Genomic DNA, 22,449 nt, shown 5'->3' on the forward strand with positions numbered 1-22,449 from the left:
CTCCCCTGGCTGCTGTGCTCGGGCTTGCAGCACGGCCGGGAGAGCACCGCTCAAACGTAGGCTGTCCCAGGACTCCAGGAAGGACACGAGGTCTTGGGGCATGATGCCATTCCCTCCTGAGGCAGCTCCTGCAGGGCAGGGGCAAGCTGGCTGGCATGCTGCACGGCGCAGCCGCCTGCCAGCCGCCCCACGGCCCCACTGTGGCATCCATAGGGATGACCCCTCCACCACTCCAGCAGTGCCTGCTTCAGGTGGGCCCCGTGTCCCCCCCCGGCTGCCCCTGCAGCCCCACACTGAGAAGCCTCATCTCTCCAGGGCTCCGCAAAGCTCTCCTGTCCTTGCCACACAGGGCTGACGGCATCGCTGGCAGCAGTGCAGGCACCCAGCAGACTTGCACCAGGGTTGCGCCCTGTGCAGACCCTGCTCTTCAGGACCACCCCCAGCTTTCTGTGCAGCTCCATGGCACTTCAGCACCCAAGACCACCCGCCTGGTCCCCAGAGCTGCCCAGGCACGAATCTCCCATGGGTGCACCCAAGCTTGGGACCAGCCTGGCCCACAATGCCAGAACGTGCGGGGCAGCCTGCAGTGCAGAAATGGGATCTCTGCCACCAGGAGCCAGTGCCCAGCCTGAAGCCCCTCTGCAGCGTCCCGCTCCCACAAAGGGTGCAGGGGCTGAGTGCCCGGGGAGGACCCTGGGGTCCAGCTCCAGCTCAGCGGGGCCTGCAGGGGTGTGCGCACTCACCGGAGCTGGGCTCCCACCACAACAGCAGAAGCAGCATCCAGGCACAGTGACGGCAAGTACCCATTTCTGTGTCCTGCAGCCGGCAGGAGCCTCCGGCAGCTGCCACTGAGGAGCTGGTGGCGATGAGGGAGCTTCAGCTGGACTGTGTGGACGAGCTAGGCACCACAAAGCAAGACTTGTGCCACGACAGGAGACAGCAGCAGTTGCTGGAGCTCACCTGATACCTTTCTGCAGCCCGACCATTACATGCCCCTGGGAGGGATGAGCCCGACTCGGGCTCACCTTACACTTTCCACTGGCAGAGAGGGAGGGACATTCGGGGGTGCCCAGGAGCGCGTGAATGATAGGGACAGACAGAAGAGGCCCCGCGGGGCCTGCTGTGCCCTGGCCAGTGCTGGCTGGCTGCTGCGGGGGTGCCCACGCCACCCAGGCCCTGGCCCCAGCCCCAGCCCGTCTCACACCTCTGCAGACACAGGGCTCCAACTTCCCCCTCCGATAGAGGCACCCACAGACCTCCTGCCCCCCCCCCCCACAGCACCCTTTCTGGGCCCCACAGACCCCACCGAGGAGCCGCACCGCAGGTCGCTCCCTGCTCCCCCAGCCCCAGCCCCGCACCACCCTGCTCACAGCATTTCCGCCGTCCGGCAGCGCAGCGGACGAGCGCGCCTGGCACCACTCCGGGGCTGGCTCCGACAGCCCCCGTCCCCAGGCCTGTAACCCGAGGCCGGCCCGACTGCCCGCCCCTCTGCCACAGACAATGCCCAGGCTACTGCATTATTGATGCCGGGAACCCGCCTGCCCTGTGCTGTGTGCTGCACAATAATGGATGAGCTGAAACCACCGGGTCTCAGCAGGCACCTGCCTGTGCCAAGGAGCCAGGCTGGACTGGCTGGACGGTGGCTGGCACGAGCTGCCCAGGACCCCGGCTGAGCCGCGGGCTGCAGGGTGTAAACCTCTGCCTGGGTGTCGCGTTGGGGCTCGCCAGGGTCAGTTCCCTCCCAGCGGTCCCGGGGGTCAGGCTGTCCCCAGCCGACTTCTGCCAGGGCACGTCCCCCTCCTCTCGCATCCAGCACCAGTCCAGGTGAGCTGCAGGGTGGGCGCCCGCGGCGCAGGGTTGGTGCGGCGCCTCGGGCCGCGTCTCAGCCCCTGCGGCGCTGCAACGGGAGCAGCCGCCATCGGGCTGAGCCCCTCCGACGTGACCCGGCTCTGCAGCCTGCGGCCACCGCCGGGCTTCCCTGCGCCCCGGCACCTCAGCCCCGGGGACGGGCCGGGGCCGGGTCTGGGCCGGGCCGGGGCCGGGAGGGGCCGGGGGCGGGGCCGGGGGCGGAGCCGGGTCTGGGCTGGGCCGGGGCCGGGAGGGGCCGGGGGCGAGGCCGGGAGGGGCGGGGGCGGGTCTGGGCTGGGCCGGGGCCGGGGCCGGGGCCGGGGCCGGGGCCGGGTCGGGGCCGGGCCGGGCGCTGCGGCGCCCCCTGCCGGGCCGGGCCGGCGCCGCCCGCGAGGCCGCCGCACTGCGGAGCCGCCGCGGTGTAACGGGACAAACAGGGAGCAGGCGGGCGGCTCTGGATTCACGGGCGTCCGTTTCGCTAGAGACCCCGGGGCGCTGCTGCGCAAGCAGAGGGACGGGAGGCAGCGCGTTTCCGTGTCTCCGTCTGCTTTTGCACTCTGTCTCGCGCCCTTCCAGCGTCGCTCCTCACTTTTCCTCTAGGTTCATCAGTGTCAGGACTGCGAGGAAGAGCAGAACTTGTTACATTTCCTGCTAGTGAAATTGTGGTGATTTCTAGCAGCGCGGGTTAAATCTGCCTTTGCACGTTGCCCAGCTGCCTGGTAGAGCAAAGTCCTGCAAAACAAGAGCCAGCCCTGCTGTGCCCAGGATGATTGCAGCAGGCAGCAGGTCTTGGTCTGCACACTTTGCTCAGCTCTGTGGTGACATGGTCCTCAGAGCATGGGGCTGGACAAGCACCGGGTGGGAGGCAGAAAGCAGAGCTGACCGGACTCCACAGACTGGCAGCTCAGGTTAAACTGTGTGTTGCTGAAGTGTCTGGAGCTACACAGGAAAGACAGCAGGACAAGGGATTCACCTGGGTGCACAAAGAGCTGGGCAGCTGGTGGACAGAATTCCGGAGAGGTCAGCCCCCACCCGGACTGAGCCGTGCAGGGCATAGGAGAGCACGGTGCACTTGTGGACAGTGGTGGGGCTGGATGGAGGGAGCGGCACTGGGCTCCTGTAAGACCCTGTGCTACAGGAGCCTGCTGCCGGGACAGCCATGCAGCCTGGGTCTGGCAGAAGGGAGTGCACACTAACCAGCATACTTCTGCAGCTTCTTGCGATCCTCCAGGTTATATTGCAACTGCTCCAGCAGCTCCAAGTAGCGGAAGAGGGAATCACGGGGCCAGAGTACTTGTACATCTTCATTTTCATCAATCAGTCCCTGCAGGTTCTTGTGAATATATGTCTCCCAGTCCACTGATGGAAGCAAGGCCTCAGTATCAGAGCTGGCAGAAGCCCTGTTCCCTTCTCCATAAGAACAGGCCCCTGCTTTGTCCTGCTTCAGCCTTCTTCTAGCCCTTTGCAAGAGGAGCAGACCCTCCCCTCCCGTTACTTGGGGAAGAATGTGGGCTGCCTCTCTGGTGTCCCCCCGGCCTCCTGCCCAGGTTCAAGGTGTGGGGGCAGCAAGACTCACAGTCCTTGGGCAGGAAGTCCTTCATGACTTGCTCTACTGGCAGCTTGAGTTCAGAGCTCTTCTTGGACAGAGCAGGGGCTTTTCTGCCCAGCTCTGCCTCTAGGTCCAGTAACCTGTTGCAGGAAGGAAACCCACAAGTGAGCACTGGCCCTGGCTGACGTCTAGCCATGCTCCTCCACCATCTTGCTTCTGTATTTGGATCTGAGCTACAACAAATCTAGCCTATCTAACAATTCTGCTTTGTTTCTGAAGTGGGCAAGGGGAAGAGACTCATCAGACATGGCTGGCACAGGGCTGGCTGTTTCCCCTGTTCCTGGGGGCAATCCCATAGGGAGGAGCCCTGGAATGCTCTGGGTGCTGCTGTTCCTGTCCAGGTCCAGGATGTCCACACTCGCCTGGCAGAGCCACTGGGTGAGCTCTTGAGGCCTGTCCAGGACTGGCTGTGTCTCCTGCAGGGTAAAAGCAGGGAGAGCATCATTAGGCAAAGATCTTCTTTGTGCTGCAGTGTCCACATGCTGTGGGAAGCATTTTTTGGCAGGGGATCTCTACCTCTCTCTAATTTGCATTTTAAATAAATCCGCTTGCTTCTGGGTTTCTATCTGCTGCACTTCTTCCATCAGGTCACTCCGGATGGTTTGGAAATTACTCACTGGGAAGTAAAGTGATGAGTGCTGGGAAGAGGGTCTTGGCAACATGGAGGGAAGGGGACTTGGATTTGTGGGCTTTCCCTAGGCTGCTCTGCCTGTGAGGAGTTTGCTTGGAAGGGGCTGTGTGCTGTGCCCATTGCCCATATTGCTGCTGTGTACCCTGGAGAACTTGGGAGAGTGGGAAGGCTCCCCAACCCCTACGAAGGAAGAGAAACCACAGCTGGACACTGGTCTCCAGGCTCCCCATCTGTTAGAGATCCCAGGTTGAAATGAATAAGAGAGTCAGACATGGCACCTCCCTCTCCTTTTAAATCTCTTGCCTTTTGTTGGGCCCTTGTCCCATTGGAACTAGCAGTGCTTGCTGTAGGAAAGGGCAGCACCCACCTCCCCTGTCCAAAGCCAGGTGCTGCCCTTGTGATGGAGCAGGAATAGGCCTTGCTTGTTTAGACAAAAAAGTACCATGTGAGTTGTTTGGGGGGCCCTGCAGAAGGAGGTTGATGGCTGGGCCTGACCCAGTGCTCACCCATGATGGCCACAATGATGTTCTTGAAGAGGAAGGACCCGATCAGCAGCCAGAGGATGATGTAGGTCCCACTGATGAACTTGTTCATATTGGGGATCTTCCAGGTGTCCTGAAGCAGGTCGTACCAGTGGTCCATGGTGAAGAGAATGAAGACAGTCACCACAGCATTGGAAAAGCTGCTGCAGACAGAGAATGGCTCTGTCACATGTGGTCTTTGTGTCCTCCTGTCCATCAGCTGTGTGAGCTGCAGCAGGGTGAAGCACACCCCAGAAGAGTGTGGCTGCCATCTGGGTCCACGTGCAGTGTGCCCTGTCTTGTGTGCCCCACTGCCCTGCTGCCTGGCTGCTCCAGGCTTCACACAGCCTGGGTGCAGGGGAGTCTGCGTGGGTATTTTAGGCTACAGGTGTTACGTGCTACCAGATGGGGTGCTGGGCATGGCAGGGCTCTAGCAGACCATCAGAGATCTCACGGGGGCTGGAACCTGTCCTTGTGGCGGAAGCCAGAGCACAAGATGGCAGTGGAAGTTGTGAGCTTTTCCCCTCAGCCCATAAAGTACTGGTTTCCCTCTCCAGCATCACACTGCCCTGCACTCACTGGCACCCCACATGCACATGGTAGCTCCAATCAGCGCTTTGGGCAGCCTGAGCTGCAGCAGCAACCCTGTTTCCCTGTACATATTGCTAGAGCATGGGTCATGCTGGGGAGGAGACAGCCAACATGTGTGGCACTACGATGGTGCCAGTGCCTGGTATCAATATCGCACGCCCTGGTCACACATTGGAGAGGGCAGCTGTGGGAGCCCAGGGCAGCAGGCAGAGAAGACGTTTCAAGGTGGAGGCTGGGCACCGAGCCTGCATGACAGAGGCACTTTACCTGAAGTAGTCCTTGTAGTTTTGATCTGCGTAGTGCGAGTGGGTGTAGTTCTCAAAGAAGAAGACACCAGAGACAGCAAACACGTAGAAGAAGACGAGCAGGAACAGGAGGATGTAAGTCATGGCCTGGGTTGGGGTAGAGGCAGGGCTGTCGGGACAGGCAGTGTTGGTTGGCACTTAGCAGGGAAGGGCAGAACATCGGGGTGCTGCTGCACTGCGGGACAGTGGCTGTTCCTAGGTGCTAGGAGTCAGCCTGGAGCATTTGGGCTCTGGGGAGTGCTGGGGCAGGGTCAGGAAGTGGGTAGCAGTGGGTGAAGGCAGGTGTTGGCTGTGTGGTAGGGTATAGGCGTGACAGATGCTCTGCTGGGAAATGAGCTGTGATAAGGGGGAGCTATGCAGTAGATACGTGGCACAGCAGTGGCTTTCCCACTGCCGTTGTATCCCAGGCCCACCTTCAGGGCCTTTGCTATGGCCATGATGATCAGCCGGACCTGCCGGAACCTGCAGAACAGCTTTAAGGAGCGGAGGATGCGGAAGACACGGCGGATTCTCTTGGAGACAGACTCCTCCGCGATGTGGAACAGGTACAAGAACTCGGGGATGAGTGACTGCAGTCAGGAAACAGTGTGGAGGTCTCAGACCTGATAACCAGGCCAAGGCAGCACTCTGTGTCTATGGCCACCCCATGGTGCAGCAGTCCAGCCATCTCCCCACACTACAGGGGATCTGGCAGCGCCAGCCTGTGGTGGAAGTCCCCGGCCCAGAGGACGGAGAAAGGAGGGTCTGCACCAACTGTCCAGAAACCATGAGTCAGACCCAGAAAGACAGACATCAGCTCCATGAGTGTCCATGTTGTCTAGTTTGGGCCTGGGGCAGCCCCATTTTCCAACCTCCAATTTTTTGCACCACTGGAAGTGGACCTCTTGTAAGCTGGTGACCCTGGAGGCAGGACCTGGGGAGGGCTCAGACAGCCAAAGAGCTGGCAGGGTGGCACTGAGTCAAGCCGAGCAGGAGAGCATGGCATGAGTCTGAGCAGCCCCGAGCGTGCAGCAGGCAGAGCCTGTCTGTGGGATTTCCAGTGCAGCGAGGGACCCCCACCCCACCCCACATTGTGCCCTGGCTCTGGGGCAGGGAGCTGGTGTCACCTCCGGGCACTCGCGGTGCTGCACTGGGGCTCGCCCAGGGCCTCTTACCACAAAGGTGATAGTGCAGTCAAAGATGTTCCACCCGCTCTTCCAATAGTCCCTGAAGCTGACCAGCCAGTTCAGTGCAATATCAATGATGAAAATGATAGCAATGACCCAGACTGCTACCTCCAGGGCAGTGGTGATGTTGTGGCTCACGCTGGCCTTCATCAGCTCTGGAGAGCACAGGGGACAGTTGTTGACACTCAGCTCTCAGCAAGAGGGGACAGGTTACAGGGTGAGGGCAGGAGGAAGGCTGCTGAAAGGGGAAACAAATGGTGGGACAGAAATGCTGTACTGAATGATGTCCGAAAAAGTCCAGCCGAGCTGCCAGACTGGCTGTGATGGGAGGGAGTGCTCGGAGGCTGAGCTTTGAGGGCAAAGGCTGGTGGGATGGCCCGATTTGAGGCACTAAGTCCTCAGAAGGGTGGGATGGGACACAGCAGGATGGGAGGCTGCAGCTCTGTACTGGCTGCAGGCAAGGAAGGTGGGTATCTAAAATTAACCACTGATACAAATTCGGCCACTAGTGCTGGCTCTTGTGGGCACGTCTTGCCAAACCACCAGGCACAGAGCATCCCTTGGCAGCAGCCCTAAGCCCACTGCCATGGTGTATCATGAGATGCAGCAAACCCTTCTGCATGGGGAGGGCTTAGCCTGGGGAGATCCAGGCCTGGAGCCAGTGCCAGGGTCAGGCTGGCACTGTGCAGCAAGGAGGAGAGGACGTTCCTGCTCACCGCTTTTGATCATCAGGACAAGTGTGTTCAGGAAGATCAGGAAGATGATGAAGCTTCTGAAGACCGTGCCTGAGGTTCGTCATTGAGGGAAACTTGGGACACTGATTGCCTGTCAAACTCCATGGACAGAGGAACTCACAAATGGGACTCAGAGGTGCACCGTGCGCTATGAGACATACTGCTCCATGAACAAGCTTGGGCTTTGTCTTAGTGCCCTGGCAAGAGAGTCCTGCCTTTGACAAGTGACACTCCAAGCACTGGAAAAGCTGCAAAGTGGTCCCCATGAAAAGCTGTTCAGCAACAGCTGCTCACCTGAGAAAGGCATGCCAGGAGGGCTTGGGCCTCAGTGTCTCAGCCCTCCAGCACTAATTTGTTCACACAGTCCCTGCTCATCCATCACTGGGCAAAGACTGTCCTGGCTGCCAGTACGTGGAGCCCCTCTCCCAGTAGGAAGCCAGTTTGATCCACCCCATTCCCAGAGCTTCCCCCACACACAAACACTTGGAGGGAGCCTGCGTCCCACGGGACAACGCTGCCCACTGCTGCACGGTCATCAGGCTGGCTGTGGAGGATACTGCGCAGGAGCCAGGATGCCCACAGGGCAAGGGGAGGCCAGCGGCTGCTGCGGACCTCAATGCGACTATGCAGGTGTTTCTCTGGGGTGATGAGGGTCTTCCTGATGGGACTGATGTTGAAACGGACCAGCTGGTTATGATCACTGAGCATCAGCTTCCTCTGCTTCCCGGGATCTGTGTAGAGACTAAGCAACTCCTAAGGGAATCTGCCTTCTCCTGTGACTGGCAGGGGTGGCAGGCATGCCGCTGGAGTGATGAACTAAGAACTGGTGACACTGGACAAGGTCTGGCCAAGCAGCACCCTCCAAACAGAAGCAGATGGGGTACTGCAACACTGGAGAAGGAAAAAGCAGACTTTGCCGGACAGTTTAGTAGGCTGTGTCCAAATCCCCTTGAGAGGCAGGGCATCCTTAATGTGGAGCTATCTCAAACAACTGCACACAGCTAGGATCAGGCTGGGCTGTGAATCCGCCTTAAATCAAGTCATGTATAACCTTCAGCAGCTGCCATGGGATCACACAGCAGAGCTGGGATCAGGACCCAGGAGCCCAGTCGTCCCTGTGTTAATTCAAGCTTCCATCCAAAGCATTTCATGCCCAGCCACCTTGTTCACTCTGCTCTATGTGCAGCCTCGGACAGGCCTGTTACCGGCTACTAAACTGGGATGTGCAGGAACTTTAAGAGGTGCTTTTCTGTGCTGCTGCTATCAGTGAAGGATGCAAAAGCACAGGCACGGAGGGTATTTTGGAAGTGGAAACAACTGCATCCTGCCTCACTCCAGCTCCTGTTTGCCAAATTGCTGGATGCAGGACAATAACTGTGTCTCTTCCTCCTGCTCTAGATGATACCTGAGCAGAGGATGGGTACAGCTGGAAAAAACGTTCAGGCTAGGCTGACTTACCATGCTGCAGCAAAATCTACTCAAACAGAGGTGGGAGAGGGGATAGATCTTAATTTGTCCCTTTCAACTCTGCCAGAGAGAAGAGGTGGAGCTGCTGCTGGCCAGGTGTGAGAGCCTGGCAGATCTGAAAGGCTCTCAATGTTTAGATTATTGCCATAAACCCTTCCTTTTGAGGGGGAAATGGTAGCTGGCAATTGCATGTGACTGGGGCAAGGGGAGTCATCCCTGCACGCTCCCAGGAGCCCTTCACTGACCTCCTGCCATTCTCCCATTCTGCCAAGCTCTCAGGCACAGCCTCTCACCCACACCCTTGGGGAGTGATGCAGAGGGCAGGCAGCAAGGTGGACAGTGAGACAAGCATCTGTGCTACCCACTCACTGCCAGCCTGGCAGACAGGCATCTGGTTACCAAGGAAATCCTTGATGTTGTGTCGGGGGATCGCTTGGCTCAGGCCCTGGAGGTGATCCATCAGGTAGAACATCCAGACCAGCTTGGCGCGAATGGCCTCAGCCCGGGGAAGCAGCTTCTCTGGGGAGCATCTAACGTCTCTGTGAGCATCCTCTGCGCTCTGAAATGGAGAGGGAGAGCAGCAGCATGGAAGGTGCCTGTGCTGGCCATGCCTGGCAGAAGCCTCACCTGAGGATTCATGGCTCAGGGGTTTCTTTGCGCTGCCTTTGCGCTCAGAGGCTCACGGTGGCAGTGCCGCAGAACACGGGCTGACATCACAGTGTGGAACAGAGGGAGCGCAGGCGAACCCTGCTCCGGGTGGGAGCCCACCTGGGAACAGCCGCTGCGGCTGATGCCGGCCAGTGCGGAGGAACCTGCCCAGTTACAGCTGGGGTGTGCGGTGCTGTGCGCGCAGTGCCAGCAGTGCTAACACCCCCGCGCCCCCCTCCTCCCGTCCTCCCAGGCCTGGCCCAGGCACCGGGAGCGCTGGGGCCAGGCCGGTGGGCTCAGCTGCACGTGGGGGCCTGCTCCGCAGTAGGATTTGCAGTGCAGCTGCTTCACACGTGCTGGCAAAGGATGGTCACATCCAAATGCGCAGCCTTGTTTCCCGGGGCTCTTTGCTGTCATGTTGGACAAGGGCTCCCCTTCGTGCTGTGTGCCCCGCTCCCTCGTGCCACTGCCTGTGTCTGGCTGCTGTGGCTCTGTTGGTACCGGTATTCACAATGTTACATTACTGAGGTCAAACTCAGAGAAATTCCTGATTCCTCTGGCAGCTAGTCCATTTTCGAACCACTAACAGCCAATGTGGTGTGAACACCCTCTGTGCTGCGGTATGTGCAGCTGGGCGTATGCACCAGCTTGCGTGGATTTGGTGGGCAATACTTGACGCCACTGGCCTTTTGTTTCCCATTCCTTCATTCCTGAATCACCCTCTGTGTTTCTCAGGCCTCCATAAGCTCACCAAATATTTCCTGCTTCATTCTTTTTTCCTTCATCTTCCTGAATTTTTGTTAGTCTATTCTGATTTTGGATCTTTTAGGAGTAATTTCTGTAAGGCAATAAAAATAACAGGTGATTATTTTGTTTCTATAAGAGGAAAGATCCTCCGCAGGATTGTCAGCCCTGCAGTTTTGAAATACCATCTCTAGAGTCTTGTTCTTGTGGCAGTCTAGAAAACAGTAATTTCTCCTGTGTTTTTGGAGAAAGAATATGGTAGCAAGGATTTGGAGCATCTCCAGAAGCAGGGAACATTAGCTGTGGTCAGCTTTATGCAGCTCTTGTGCTGTGTTGCTCATAAGGAAACACTGTAGGACTATGGCACTATCAGGACATGGAAACGAGCGTGCCTGCTCACAGCTAGCCAGTGACAGTTGGCACTTCAGCAGGTAGCCCGAGTATTAAAGGATGTGCTCCTGATCACGCAACCAAACAGCAAAGGTTATAAATGAAGGGTAATGGATTAAGAGAAGCCTGCTGCTGGGCGTGACTGGAAGCACGGAAGCTCTGCGAGCCCTGCTTTATAACGCCATGAAAAGGGATGGGTGCAGGGTCAGGTGTGTAAGAGTGATTGTGAAAGCAGAGGTTGAAGCACTTCTTGGAGCCATCCCCTGTGGCTGCGCTGCAGGTCTGCTGTGCTGGATCTGCATCTGCAGAATGCTCTAAGCAGAAACAACTCCAATACCACCTGCATGTGCTACTTCCAGACCCTTGATGTGTTTTAAATACATGATGGCCGTGGCACGATTTTTAACCAACATGTAGTGATGAAATGAATTAAATCCCTTAGAGGCTGGCAATCATTTAACAGCACGTGGCTCCCCGTGAGTTGTGGCTCCACGGCCCATTACCTGGGCCCAGCAGGGCCACGCGCACCCGGCGGGGCCCGGCCCAGCGCTGCCAGGCTGCAGCCCGGGGACGTCGGCCTGGCGCCGGGCTGCGGGACAGGGGCCAGGGAGACACCCGGCCCGGCCGGGGCGTGTTGGGGCGCCCTGGGGGCGGCGAGACCGGGCTGGAGCCGGGGCCGGGGCCGGGGTCCGGGGTGCTGGTCAGTGCCGGGGCCGGGGCCCGGGAGGTGGGGCGGGGCCGGGGCTGGGGCCCGGGGGGCGGGGCGGGGCCGGGGCCAGGGCTGGTGCCCGGGGGGCGGGGCGGGGCGGGGCCGGACCGTCCCCCCCGGCGCCTGTGAGGGGGAGGGGAGGAGGTGCGCTCTCCGCCCCGCCGGACGTTGCATCAGCCCATTGGCCTGACCTCGTGTGACGCGCGGCACGACGGCCAATGGGGAGCTGCCACACGGCAGATCCGGCTGGGGAGGTGGGACTTCCGGCCGTGGGCGCCCCCGACGCCTGTTCAGCCGCCGCCGCCGCCGAGGAGGGAGCGCCCGCCATGTCCGCGCCCCGGCACCGGCCGCTGCTCGCCGCGCTGCTCCCGCTCCTGCTCCTCGCCTTGGCGGCGCGGCCCGCGCGCGCCTCCGACGTGGTGGAGCTCAGCGATGCCGACTTCGAGAGCGGCCTGGCCGAGCGCCCGGGGCTGGTGCTCGTGGAGTTCTTCGCGCCCTGGTGAGGGCGGCCCGCCGGGGCCGGGGGGGCCGGGGGGCGGCGGGGGACCCGCGGGGCCGGGGCCGGTCCGCGTGGCGCTCTGACACCTCCGTCCTCCCAGGTGCGGGCACTGTAAGCGGCTGGCGCCCGAGTACGAGTCGGCAGCGACGAGGCTGAAGGGGATCGTTCCCCTCGTGAAGGTGAGCACTGGGCTGCCCCGGCTCTCCCGACGGGGCGCCGCTGTCGTGGCGGCTTACGAATAGACTTTGGTCAAGTGGAAGTTTTGCTATTGCAGTCCCTTAACAGCCTCTGCGATGAGCACATCCGGTCTCTTCATGGCTCTTTAGAGCTTTGAGCGGCTTCGTCTCTTTGAAGACTTAAACACCAGGGAATGATCTGGAAGCTGAATCCTACAGGGGCAGCTGCCCATTCGCTTGGTGTGCAGAGCATAATGAGGGTGTGTACCAGTGTCTGAAAGAGGGCTTGCCCAAACTAGGGATGAAGAAGCCTTCTTTTGAATGTGTAGTTTAGTCTGGGTATCAGCGTAGTACTGTATTCATTGCATTGTTCCTTGACTTCATAAAGTAAGGGTTGAGAACAAGCCTTGTTTTCTGCCAGAAAACTTGTACAATTTTCTGAGGACGGGGTCTCCACTTTCTTTCATGGGAAGTGCACTGGATTCTGGTGCCATAATCTCCCTGTTGATTGAGGTCAGCCTGTTTGTTTCAGCCATTGCAGGAACTTCAGGACTGATAAGGTCCTGAGAAGAGTTAATTTCTCTAAAACCTCTCATTAACTGTAAGCAGTCTAGTCTTTCTGCTGTTTTTCTTGTGTTGTCTGGTCACACAGGCAGCTGTTGAATTTTTCCAGTATTTCCTCAAAGATTTTTTTGGCCCTGTTATTACCTCCATCCTACCTCCTTCCCCAGTAGTGCTGCTATTGACTGTTCAATAATGCATGCTGTGTAGCAGATCCATCTTGGACCACCTGGTTGGATGCATTAGGCCTGGCTTTTGATCTTCTGCATGTGGCTCTCAGATGCTTCTCAGATCCTTATGCTTTATGTGAAAGGAATCCAGGCCAGTTTAAAGACACTTGCTAACTTTCAAGGCTTTTAGTCTTCATCTTTACATTGTGTGATAGCGTGGAGATGTGGGCAAGTGGCAAAGCTGTCCTCTTCTGTACGTACACAGAGTTAAGACAGAGTAGCAATATTTCTTTTCTTTTAGGTTGACTGTACAGCAAACTCCAATACCTGTAACAAGTATGGAGTCAGTGGCTATCCCACTCTGAAGATTTTTCGAGATGGTGAAGAGGCAGGAACCTATGATGGGCCCAGGACAGCAGGTAGAAGCTTGTCAATCTTTGCACATCTAACAATAGTGCTAGAAGAAGGTCCATATTTTATAGAATTGTTTGTGATGTTAAATGTATTGAGGGATGCAAAGAAGGATATCCTTCTCCCTTCCCCCACCTCTTTGTGTTGGGAGAGCCCTGGATGCTTACTGTCCCTTAAAAGGCACCTTTAAGGGTGAAAAGCTCCACATTATCTTTGGGCCATAGCATCCTTGATGGGCAGTATCCAGAAAATGCGTGGGGGAAGACCTCATATAGATGACTTCTTGGTACATATACCTTGCTAATCTCTGAATTGTACAAATTAAAGAGTATTCTATGTCTCTTTTTGATCAGATCTCTTGAAAAATATGACTTTTCACAATACAGTCTTCTGTAACGCTTTGGTAGCAAACCAGTGGCTCTTGATATGAGAATATTGAAAATATTTTTTTTCCTTTGTAATTGCAGTCCTCTGAAAAGCTCTCCCTTTTAGATTAGTTCCTATGTGAAGTTGATGCTAGCACTACTTCAGTTCATATTATATTTATTTTGTGGAAGAGGAGTATGGACTCTGAAGAAACAGCTTTTGTTTTGGGAAGCTTGAAAAAGACTTGCGAAACTTTGTAGTGATGCCTTTAACAATTATGAACTTTTTGTTAAGATGGGATTGTCAGTCACCTCAAGAAACAGGCAGGACCTGCTTCAGTGGCTCTCAGTTCTGTGGCTGACTTTGAGAAATTCATCGGTGATAAAGATGCTTCTGTAGTAGGTGAGTAGAGTGGTTCACTGCAGCACTTAAGGTGCTGGGCACTTAGCCCTGGAAGATCTTGTGGGGATACACAGTGAAAGGACGAGGCAGTATCACAAACTGTGACAAGGGGAACTGGAGCTGGATGTGAGCAAAAAAGTTCTTCATAGTAAGAATGACAAAGCACTGGCGCACATGCCTAGAGGGGTTTTGAAACCTTCAGTCTTGGAGGTCTTAAACTCAATTGGACAAAGCTCTGAGCAACCTGATCTTTCTTTGAAGCTGGTCCTGATTTGAGCAGGAGGTTGGAATTGATGACCTATGTGGATTCCTTCCAACCTGATTCTTTTTTCTTCTTTTTTCTGTGGTTCTTTGACTGGCTTTCAGACTTCCTGTGACCATAGTGTCTTTTATAAAGTTTGTTGCTGTTTTGGCTGACTGACAACAGATAGCTTCAAATTTCTAAAGTATACTAGGGTGATATCTCAAGGTGTTAAGCTGTTGACATCATGTGATTTGATCATGGTTAACACATGATAACAGCAGCTTTCCTTTATGTGAATTAGATATAATCATGGAAATACAACCGCATGGGTATTGATCAGCATTCCTAAACTTGCTACGTATCATTGGCTGTTGTTACTAGTAGTGTCACATTTGGTTGCCAATGGAAATCTTTGTGCTCAGAAGACAACTGCTTCCCGTGCTGGGTGGGTGGATGTCAGCGTGGATTGCTGAGCTAGGCAAACCCTTGAGTAGCTTTCTGCTGGTGAAAGGGAGGAAATATAGGCATTAAAAATGGGAGAGAACCTGTCAAAAGAAGGTCTGGGCATTCATTTGAGGACTTAATTTAGAAGGGGTGTTCCTGTGCATTACAAATACAAATGGTATGAACTGTGCAGTAACTGCTGCTGAGTCAGTTTGGGGTCACCATCTGTCTTTCTACTGCAGGCTTCTTTGGAGATGCATCTGGTGATGCTTATTCAGAATTCATGAAAGCTGCCAACAACCTAAGAGATAACTATCGCTTTGCACACACCAGTGAGGAAGAATTGGTGCAGAAGTATGAGGAAGATGGAGAGTAAGTTGCTTAGTAGAAACATTCCTTGCTATTGAGACATTTGGAACAAATTCATGGATTTCACTTAGGCTTATTAGCTGGGTTTACCTTCTGAATATAGCTTAAGGTATTCCCCAGCTACTGGTAGTCTCTCTTCTTTTCTTTTTCCCTCTCTCTCTTTTTTCCTCTCTCTGTCCCTGTCTCTCTCTCTCTCTCTCTCTCTCTCTCTTTGGAATTAAGGTAGAACAGCAGATGAAGCTACTCCTTCTTAAAAATTGCTGTTGTGGCCTTTAAAATTCCCTGAGTACCTCTGGCTCAGTGTTCTTTGTCCTGGCTGTTTCTAGATGGTGGAACTGCATGGGGAAAATGTCCTCCATCTGGTACAAGCTGTTCCAGGCTTTGGAGGGTTAATACCAGGTGGGAAATACCTGAACAGAGGTGTTTTGCTTCTCCATTGCTCTTTATGTTGTGTGTGGTGTGTTTTAAGTTTTCAACTGTTGAAGGCCACAGCCTATCTGAATAATGGAACAGGGCCTGCTAGGTAGATATAGGACAGTAGCCCTGCCTGGAAACTGGACAACCTCACTGAATCTGTGAACAGTGAATTGGGGCAGACACTAGAGATTGAGTTCTTATCCCCTCTAGCTGCCACTCCTTGGAAATTCAGGGATACTTTAAACTAATTTGTGGTATCTGTTTCCCCTCAGGGGTATAGTCTTATTCCGTCCTCCACGCCTGACAAGCAAGTTTGAGGACAGCTCTGTGAAATACTCGGAAGACAAAATAACCAGTGGAAAGATCAAGAAATTTATCCAGGAGAACATGTGAGTGATGCCTCACTGGACATGTGATAGTGGCCTGAGCTGGATTCAGCCCTGTCAGACCTTGTTCTCTATAACTGGCATTACTGACACTTCCTGCTTAATCAATGTCCAAAAGATGTGTCTTGCAAGCACCATCTCCCTTGGGGACCATCTTGTTTCTGGTAACCCTGGCATGGCTGTTGGCATTTACTCTCCATATTCTACCAGCCACACTTCTGTTTAAAATATAGTGAATTTCCTGAGAGGTATGTCAGCTTTGATCTCAATTAGGTCTAAATGTGTTAACTGGTGTTGTGGCTAGAGATGCAGACTTAACTTACCATAGTGGTGCGTGAATGAACAAAGTGTTTCTTTCTTGGATCTTGCTGGTTACTGACATGTAAAGTTCTCCTTTGGGTAGGAAACAGGATTGTGCTGCATCAAGCCCATTCCTGGGAGGTGATGGGTTCTGGGCAGTGAGACTGAAGCTGCTAACATCTGTTTCATTGATAGCTTTGGCATCTGTCCACACATGACTGAAGACAACAAAGACTTGATCCAGGGGAAGGACCTGTTGGTGGCATACTATGATGTGGACTATGAGAAGAATGCAAAGGGTTCCAACTACTGGCGCAACAGGTAAAGAAGCAGATAAGCACCCTCCCACTCCACCCCTTCCTCATGTGTTCCTTACATTAGTATTGTTCTGTAGTTCAGTTTTACATGTAAACAAAATGAGGAACCTTAATTCTCTTCTCCCAGGAAACTTTCAGCTGAGTTTCTAATCTGAGCTATTGGGATGGCTGCTCTCTGCATGGCCCAAAGTATAGAGTATCTTTATCCTTCAAAACATCACTCGTTTAGGGTTTTGGATCTCTAGTCAGAGGATGCCACTCAAGACCTCGAACAGAAACTTCTGTACTAAGGTGGTGTGAGATCCTATCCTTTTTATTCCCCAGTAGGTGAGACGCTGGTGATCAAGCCAGTGGGGTGGAGAATGAATGCACACAGCACTTGCACAGGCTCCATTCAGAGCAGAAGCAAGCTTACTCCTCTGCTTCTCAGCAGCAAATCTATAGGACTTCCCTCTGCAGAACACATCACTTCTCACGAAGGAGTTCCTTATTCAGTGTCTGCTTCAGTTTGAAAGGTGTTATATCGTGCAGGAGATATTCTGTTCAGTATTCATGGGAATAACAGCTTTTTTTTTTCCCCTCCCCAGAGTTATGATGATTGCAAAGAATTTCTTGGATGCTGGCCACAAACTGTCTTTTGCTGTTGCTAGTCGGAAAACCTTTGGCCATGAGCTTTCAGAGTTTGGTCTAGACAGCAGCACGGGTGAGGCTCCTGTTGTTGCCATCAGAACAGCCAAAGGAGAGAAATACGTCATGCAGGAGGAATTTTCGTAAGTTGTTGAACTTATCAAGTGAGAGGCAACACTGCTAGGCTTTGGTCTATGACAAGCTCATACCTCATTAGCCTGAAAGAAACTGGAAAGCTGGATGTTCCTGTAGGAAAAAATGATTGCTGGGTCAAAATGTCTCCTAGTTGTCAGGTGTGCTTTACTGCTCTGTACAGAACTTGCAGTCCTTCTATTGTTAATGCAAAGGTAGAGGATTTAATTCAAGATGTATTTAAGTGTCTGTTTAGAAAATAAGATGCATTAAAGGATACAGGTGGGAAAAGCTGCACCTTTCTTCAGGGTGGGGATGGGGGGAACTTAAGGGGGCTAGAAGACCTAAAACTTAGAATGGGGTGTGCATCCAGCCTTCTGTCAAGACCCTGACAGTGTCTGTTGCATTTGTCCCAGGGTCTTCTAAGCCAGCCCCAGGCTGGTGCTGTCAGATGCAGGTGACATCTGTTCTGTGGGTGGAAGGAGCTTAAATCAGCCTTGAAAGTTATCCTCTCTCATCCTGTATGTGTCATGATGGCTGTAAAATGTCACTTTACTTTCAGCCGTGATGGAAAGGCTCTGGAGAGATTCTTGCAAGATTACTTTGATGGAAATTTGAAGAAATACCTGAAATCGGAGCCTATCCCTGAAAGCAATGATGGGCCTGTGAAGGTGAGTGCTCCTGTGTCTAGGGTAGCAGCAGCACCTACCGGTGGATGAAGGACGCTGTCCAGCAGCAGCTTCTGGTCACATGGTGATATCCCATACTGTGAGTGCTCTGTTGTTGTATCTTGAGGAAACCTGTGTTGTGATGCACCAGAGAACTCATTCCCTTTGTACTGCAGTTGTCTGAGCCAAGGGAGAAATGCAGCCTGCAGTTCTGATTTCAAATGTTCTCTCAGTATAGTAACTGCTACTGGGGCATGCTACTGCTGTGAACTAGAGGTAACACAGAGGCCTGGTGCATTGACTTGTGCTTCATCATGGCATGGCTTTCAAGCTGGTCATGACTTTATGTATTATTTCTAAAAAGTGTTCATCACCCTTGCTGGGGAGGTAAAAACCTTACCTTTTATCCATCCCTGTAAATTCTGTGCTTAATGAAAGTGTTTCATGTCATGGCTTTATAAGGGCCTGATAAGAGAGTGGATGTCACTGCTTGTTTATGTGTGAATGAAGATGCCCTCAGCCAGTCTAACAAAAATGATTCCTTAGCATGAAATTTGTTGGGATTGAAAGGGGGGGGGCAATCCCCCTCCTTCCCTAAACCTCACTTATATGTAGTGCCTGCATCTTATGACAGGTTTTCATCTGTAAGTAGAGCGTGGTATAGCTTAGTGAAGGGCTCTGTGTCTGGTCATTTTGACACTTGTTATATAGATGCGGTTTAAATATTACTGCTTGCTGTGGGAGGGCCAGGCTTTCCTGGGCAGAGTGTATGGACCATGTCATGTTATGGCCCCTTGCTGTTGACTTACAAAACACTAACTTGTATGATCAAATACTATCAGGTGGTGGTTGCTGAGAACTTTGATGAAATTGTTAATGCAGAAGACAAAGATGTCCTGATAGAGTTTTATGCACCCTGGTGTGGCCACTGCAAGAATCTGGAGCCCAAATACAAAGAACTGGGGGAGAAGGTAGGTCCAGGACTCCTGCAAAGGCAAACTAGATCTTGCAGCACAGACAGAACCCGCAGGATTGTTTAATCTAGTCCATAATAAAGGTGGCATAACTGTGCCTTCCTATGCACTTTGAGGTTTGGAAGCACCTGGGCGTCTCCTGTGAATGTAGAAGTGAATTAGCAGGATCTGGAGCATGGTAACAAACTCATTGGTAGGTTTAGGCTGCTCCCTTTGCTGTGGCACGTAAATATTCCCTGATCGAGTAACTGGCCTCAAATGGCAAAATTCCCTTTCTTCTTGTTTCTCTCTGCATAATTATAGTCTCCTGTTCAGTCGAGGATAACACTACCTTGCAAATTCTAACTTGATGGACAAATGGAATAGCTTCTTTTGAAGCACGGTCATGTAGCTGCCACTTAATGCTTCCCGCTGCTCTTACAAGCTTGTGAGAAACATCTGTTGAAGATGGTTCATATTGGCATACTTTACTAGCCTCGGTCCCAATTTGTCAGCCCTGTACATTGTTACAGTCTCTGCTAGCCTGGAACAAGTGCCTGATAGTGTTGTATCAGGATTTGATAGTGACATAAATTCCTTAACAGATCTGACCAGTGTTTCTCTTAGGCTGTCAGGCATCGTTCCTACTTGAGCACTGTTTCTCCTCACAGTTCACTTTCTAAAAGATTGGAAAAAAGCAGTTGCTCTGGGCTCAGTGTTTTCCAGGAGTTACACCACACTAATGCAGCAGGTAACATTAGCTGATGTGTGCTGCATACACCTGACTGAGGGAGAACTCTGTACCCTGTGCCCCTGTTTACACAGAAAACAACTGCTCAGAAGGAAGCTGCTCGCCTTTCTGTATTTAGTGTGTGCTGTCCTTTGACGTAGCTGTTCTAGAAGGTGCTGATAGATCAATACCTAGTGTAACTACCTTGGATTGGTTACTAATTATGCTCTTTCCACTGACAGCTCAGCAAAGACCCCAACATTGTCATTGCCAAAATGGATGCTACAGCCAATGATGTGCCTTCTCCGTATGAAGTTAGAGGGTAGGTGTTACTGTTGGTATACTGCTGTGTTAATGGAAGGGTCCAGGCTTCTCTCTCTGACCAGCAGCCGCTACAGGAGAGCTGAAAGTCTCCCAGGCTTTTGGCACGCTATTGCTGGATATTAAAGTGTGAAGAAATTGAGAGTCAAGTGACTTTCATCTGCCTTGCTTATTTGGGATTCTAGTGTCCTGGCCTTGTCTAAAGGCCTGTCTTGCTGACAGCTTCCTCTGCTTTTGCATCTGCTGTGATTCTGTTCTTAGCAGTGTAAAAATGACATTGGGCTCATTTTTCTGAAAACGGTTAAGCTGGCAAATCTGGACCTAGTTGAGCTCAGCCAGCTCTGCAAACAGGGCCAGTCTTTTGGAGGCCCCACCTACTGGCTGAGGGTTGGTGTGCCAGAGCTGCTTACACTGTTACCATGTTACACTAGAGGAGTGTAGGGTGCAAGTCCCCTTGGTGAGAGCTAGCATGATTTTTTTTTCTGAAAGGGCAGAGCCCAAAGGAAACTGAGCACATTAGGAACTGAGATGTCTCTTCTCTCTCCCCAGCTTTCCCACCATCTACTTTGCTCCAGCTGGCAACAAACAAAGTCCAAAGAAGTATGAGGTGAGTATCTGGCTGCTCTTGGAGCTTGGGGATTTCTGAAGAGATTAGTCAGAATCCAGGTGTCCAAACAATGCTGAGTCTCTCTGGAGCTGCTGATTGCACTCTAGCCCTGTTGCCCTGGGAACACACCTGGTGGTACCTGCTGGGAATGTTCTGCTGCATGCTGCAGACCCAAGGGGGAGAGCTCTGCTTCCAGTTGCTTTGGTCTTCTGCCTGGCACCTGAACTCCCCCTCTAGCAAAGGAGAACTCCACAAGGACTGCAAGCACCGCCTTATCTTTTTGTGCTTTCTGCAGGGTGGCAGGGAAGTGAGTGACTTTATTAGCTACTTGAAGCGGGAGGCAACCAATACCCCTGTGCTGCAGGAGGAAGATAAAACCAAGAAATCCAAGAAGAAGGCAAAAGAGGATTTGTAAAGTAGCCACTCACCATCTTGTCAGGATGAGCTCTGTGAATTGGGGGAGCACTGGGCAGCCTGGGGTCAAATCTGGGTTGTGGAGAGCCAGTGACCAATGCCATGTGGGCTGAAGGGAACCCAGCTGCTGTATCTAGTTCTGTTTAATTCCCTGCTGTCTCTTAGCTGCACTGTTGTGGGGCTCCCCAGACTGGTTTGTTTTGTGGTTTGGGAGGGGGTGGGGGGCAGGGTTATTTTCTAATTTTTTTTGTACATTTGGAGAAGTGAAACAATAAAATGACCCCCCCTTAAAACCAGTTTTCTCTGTTCTGTGGAGACCTCTCAAAGCCAGGATACTGCTGTGTGTAGGTCAAAAACTTCCTACTGTGAATCTAGTTTAATGAACCTTTAGAAGGCTTTGTTTTCTAGATCATAAGCTCAGCCTACAGTCTGTTCCCCTCTTTTGCTCAGTTAACAAGAGTCATTCCAGAGTGCAGTGGCAGCAAGTATCTCAGTGTGCTGTGCTTCAGGCTTGGGGCACAAGGAATCTGTTTGCAAATGCTTGTTGCCTGCACTCTGCCTGACAGGGTAGTAATGCTGCTTCAACAAGCTTGGAGGTATGTAGTACTAATGTAATCTAGACAAATGTGGGTAAACAGAGCAGTCTAGTAGTAGGGCTTGCTCAGCAGCATATAAACAGCAATAAATCAGCTTTTAAGCTGATATAAAAGTAGTCAATGTATGAGAGAAGCACTAGTAACTACATATTCTATCAAAAAACAAGTATGACCAGTGCTGAGTGAGTTTTTTGTAGCCAGCAGGCTTCTCTGGCAAAGATCCTTGTCTGTGACTCTTATGTGTGGTTAGGGGCAGTTAAAACCTGTTAATTATAAAGCCATTATTTCTCTTGAAGTAGTGGTGGTAGAAAACCACCCGGTAGTGGTGGCTTTCTTCTGGAGGGAGAGGAATATGATCCTATGCTGCAGCTGGATTGTATAGGCTGTGACTGACCATCTCGGGCAGCCCTTCCTTGTTTTGGGACCAGAATGTGCTGGCAGGAAAGGTCAGGATTGATACTGTGGGTGAACAGAGATGAGCTGTTGCTCTGAATCTTTGTTTGTCAGGCTGCATGTGAGTTGAGTGAGGGGCTGGTAGACTCATAACACACTGCTGTGTGTTGCAGCAGTAACCATGGTAAGAAACCAGTGCTTGCTTTCTCTGTGGATTCCTCCCCCATACTTCCAAAGGGCTGTGTACCAATTATTTATTGCTGCTGGAATTCTCTGGGTACAGCAGATCACACAACACTCAAACATGGTCCTATGTCTACAGTAGCTATGCAGAATCAGTTCTGAAGTACAAGAATTTCTTCCCCAGCTACATCTTTCTGTACTCATGCTTCTGGTTGACAGCTGTTCTATGTCACAGAGCAAGTGTTAAGGTACTGGGTGGCAGGGAATGATGACATTCAGTGATCCTAGAGCAAAATGCGAGTTCCTTACATGTCAAACTGACAGCAGGCTGCTGACTTGATGCAAGGAACAGGGAAGCACAGCAGGCCCCTATTTTTGACTGCTGGTAACTAACTTGTAT

General features: G+C 52.8%; 2 protein-coding genes across 2 annotated transcripts; one reads left to right on the top strand and one right to left on the bottom strand.

Annotated features, from left to right (window-relative positions):
• Positions 1-2,433: 2,433 nt before the first annotated feature.
• On the bottom strand, positions 2,434-9,511 carry CATSPER2 (cation channel sperm associated 2). The gene is given in 12 exon segments (XM_067305777.1): positions 2,434-2,465; positions 3,046-3,207; positions 3,425-3,537; positions 3,656-4,073; positions 4,595-4,773; positions 5,468-5,592; positions 5,919-6,074; positions 6,660-6,826; positions 7,388-7,456; positions 7,963-8,136; positions 9,272-9,431; positions 9,500-9,511. Coding segments are annotated over 12 exon segments (1,767 nt in total).
• Positions 9,512-11,640: 2,129 nt separating this feature from the next.
• On the top strand, positions 11,641-21,169 carry PDIA3 (protein disulfide isomerase family A member 3). The gene is made up of 13 exons (XM_067305327.1): positions 11,641-11,862; positions 11,963-12,041; positions 13,071-13,188; positions 13,841-13,948; positions 14,879-15,008; positions 15,695-15,811; positions 16,304-16,429; positions 17,013-17,195; positions 17,747-17,855; positions 18,695-18,823; positions 19,778-19,857; positions 20,406-20,463; positions 20,759-21,169. Exons 1-13 carry the CDS (start codon positions 11,690-11,692, stop codon positions 20,876-20,878), a joined length of 1,530 nt encoding a protein of 509 aa, XP_067161428.1. The 5' UTR covers positions 11,641-11,689; the 3' UTR covers positions 20,879-21,169.
• The last annotated feature ends 1,280 nt before the right edge of the window (positions 21,170-22,449 follow it).

The sequence above is a fragment of the Apteryx mantelli genome, chromosome 15 (genome assembly GCF_036417845.1).
Source record: "Apteryx mantelli isolate bAptMan1 chromosome 15, bAptMan1.hap1, whole genome shotgun sequence".
NCBI classification, from domain to species: domain Eukaryota; kingdom Metazoa; phylum Chordata; class Aves; order Apterygiformes; family Apterygidae; genus Apteryx; species Apteryx mantelli.

What these genes read in the sequence shown, in the direction of transcription:
- PDIA3 (XM_067305327.1), top strand. Translation starts at nt 11,690, where the DNA reads ATGTCCGCGCCCCGGCACCGGCCGCTGCTCGCCGCGCTGCTCCCGCTC. An exon ending in GTGGAGTTCTTCGCGCCCTG is followed by an intron (nt 11,863 to 11,962) that starts GTGAGGGCGGCC and finishes CCGTCCTCCCAG; the next exon opens with GTGCGGGCACTGTAAGCGGC. An exon ending in TCTCCGTATGAAGTTAGAGG is followed by an intron (nt 19,858 to 20,405) that starts GTAGGTGTTACT and finishes CTCTCTCCCCAG; the next exon opens with CTTTCCCACCATCTACTTTG.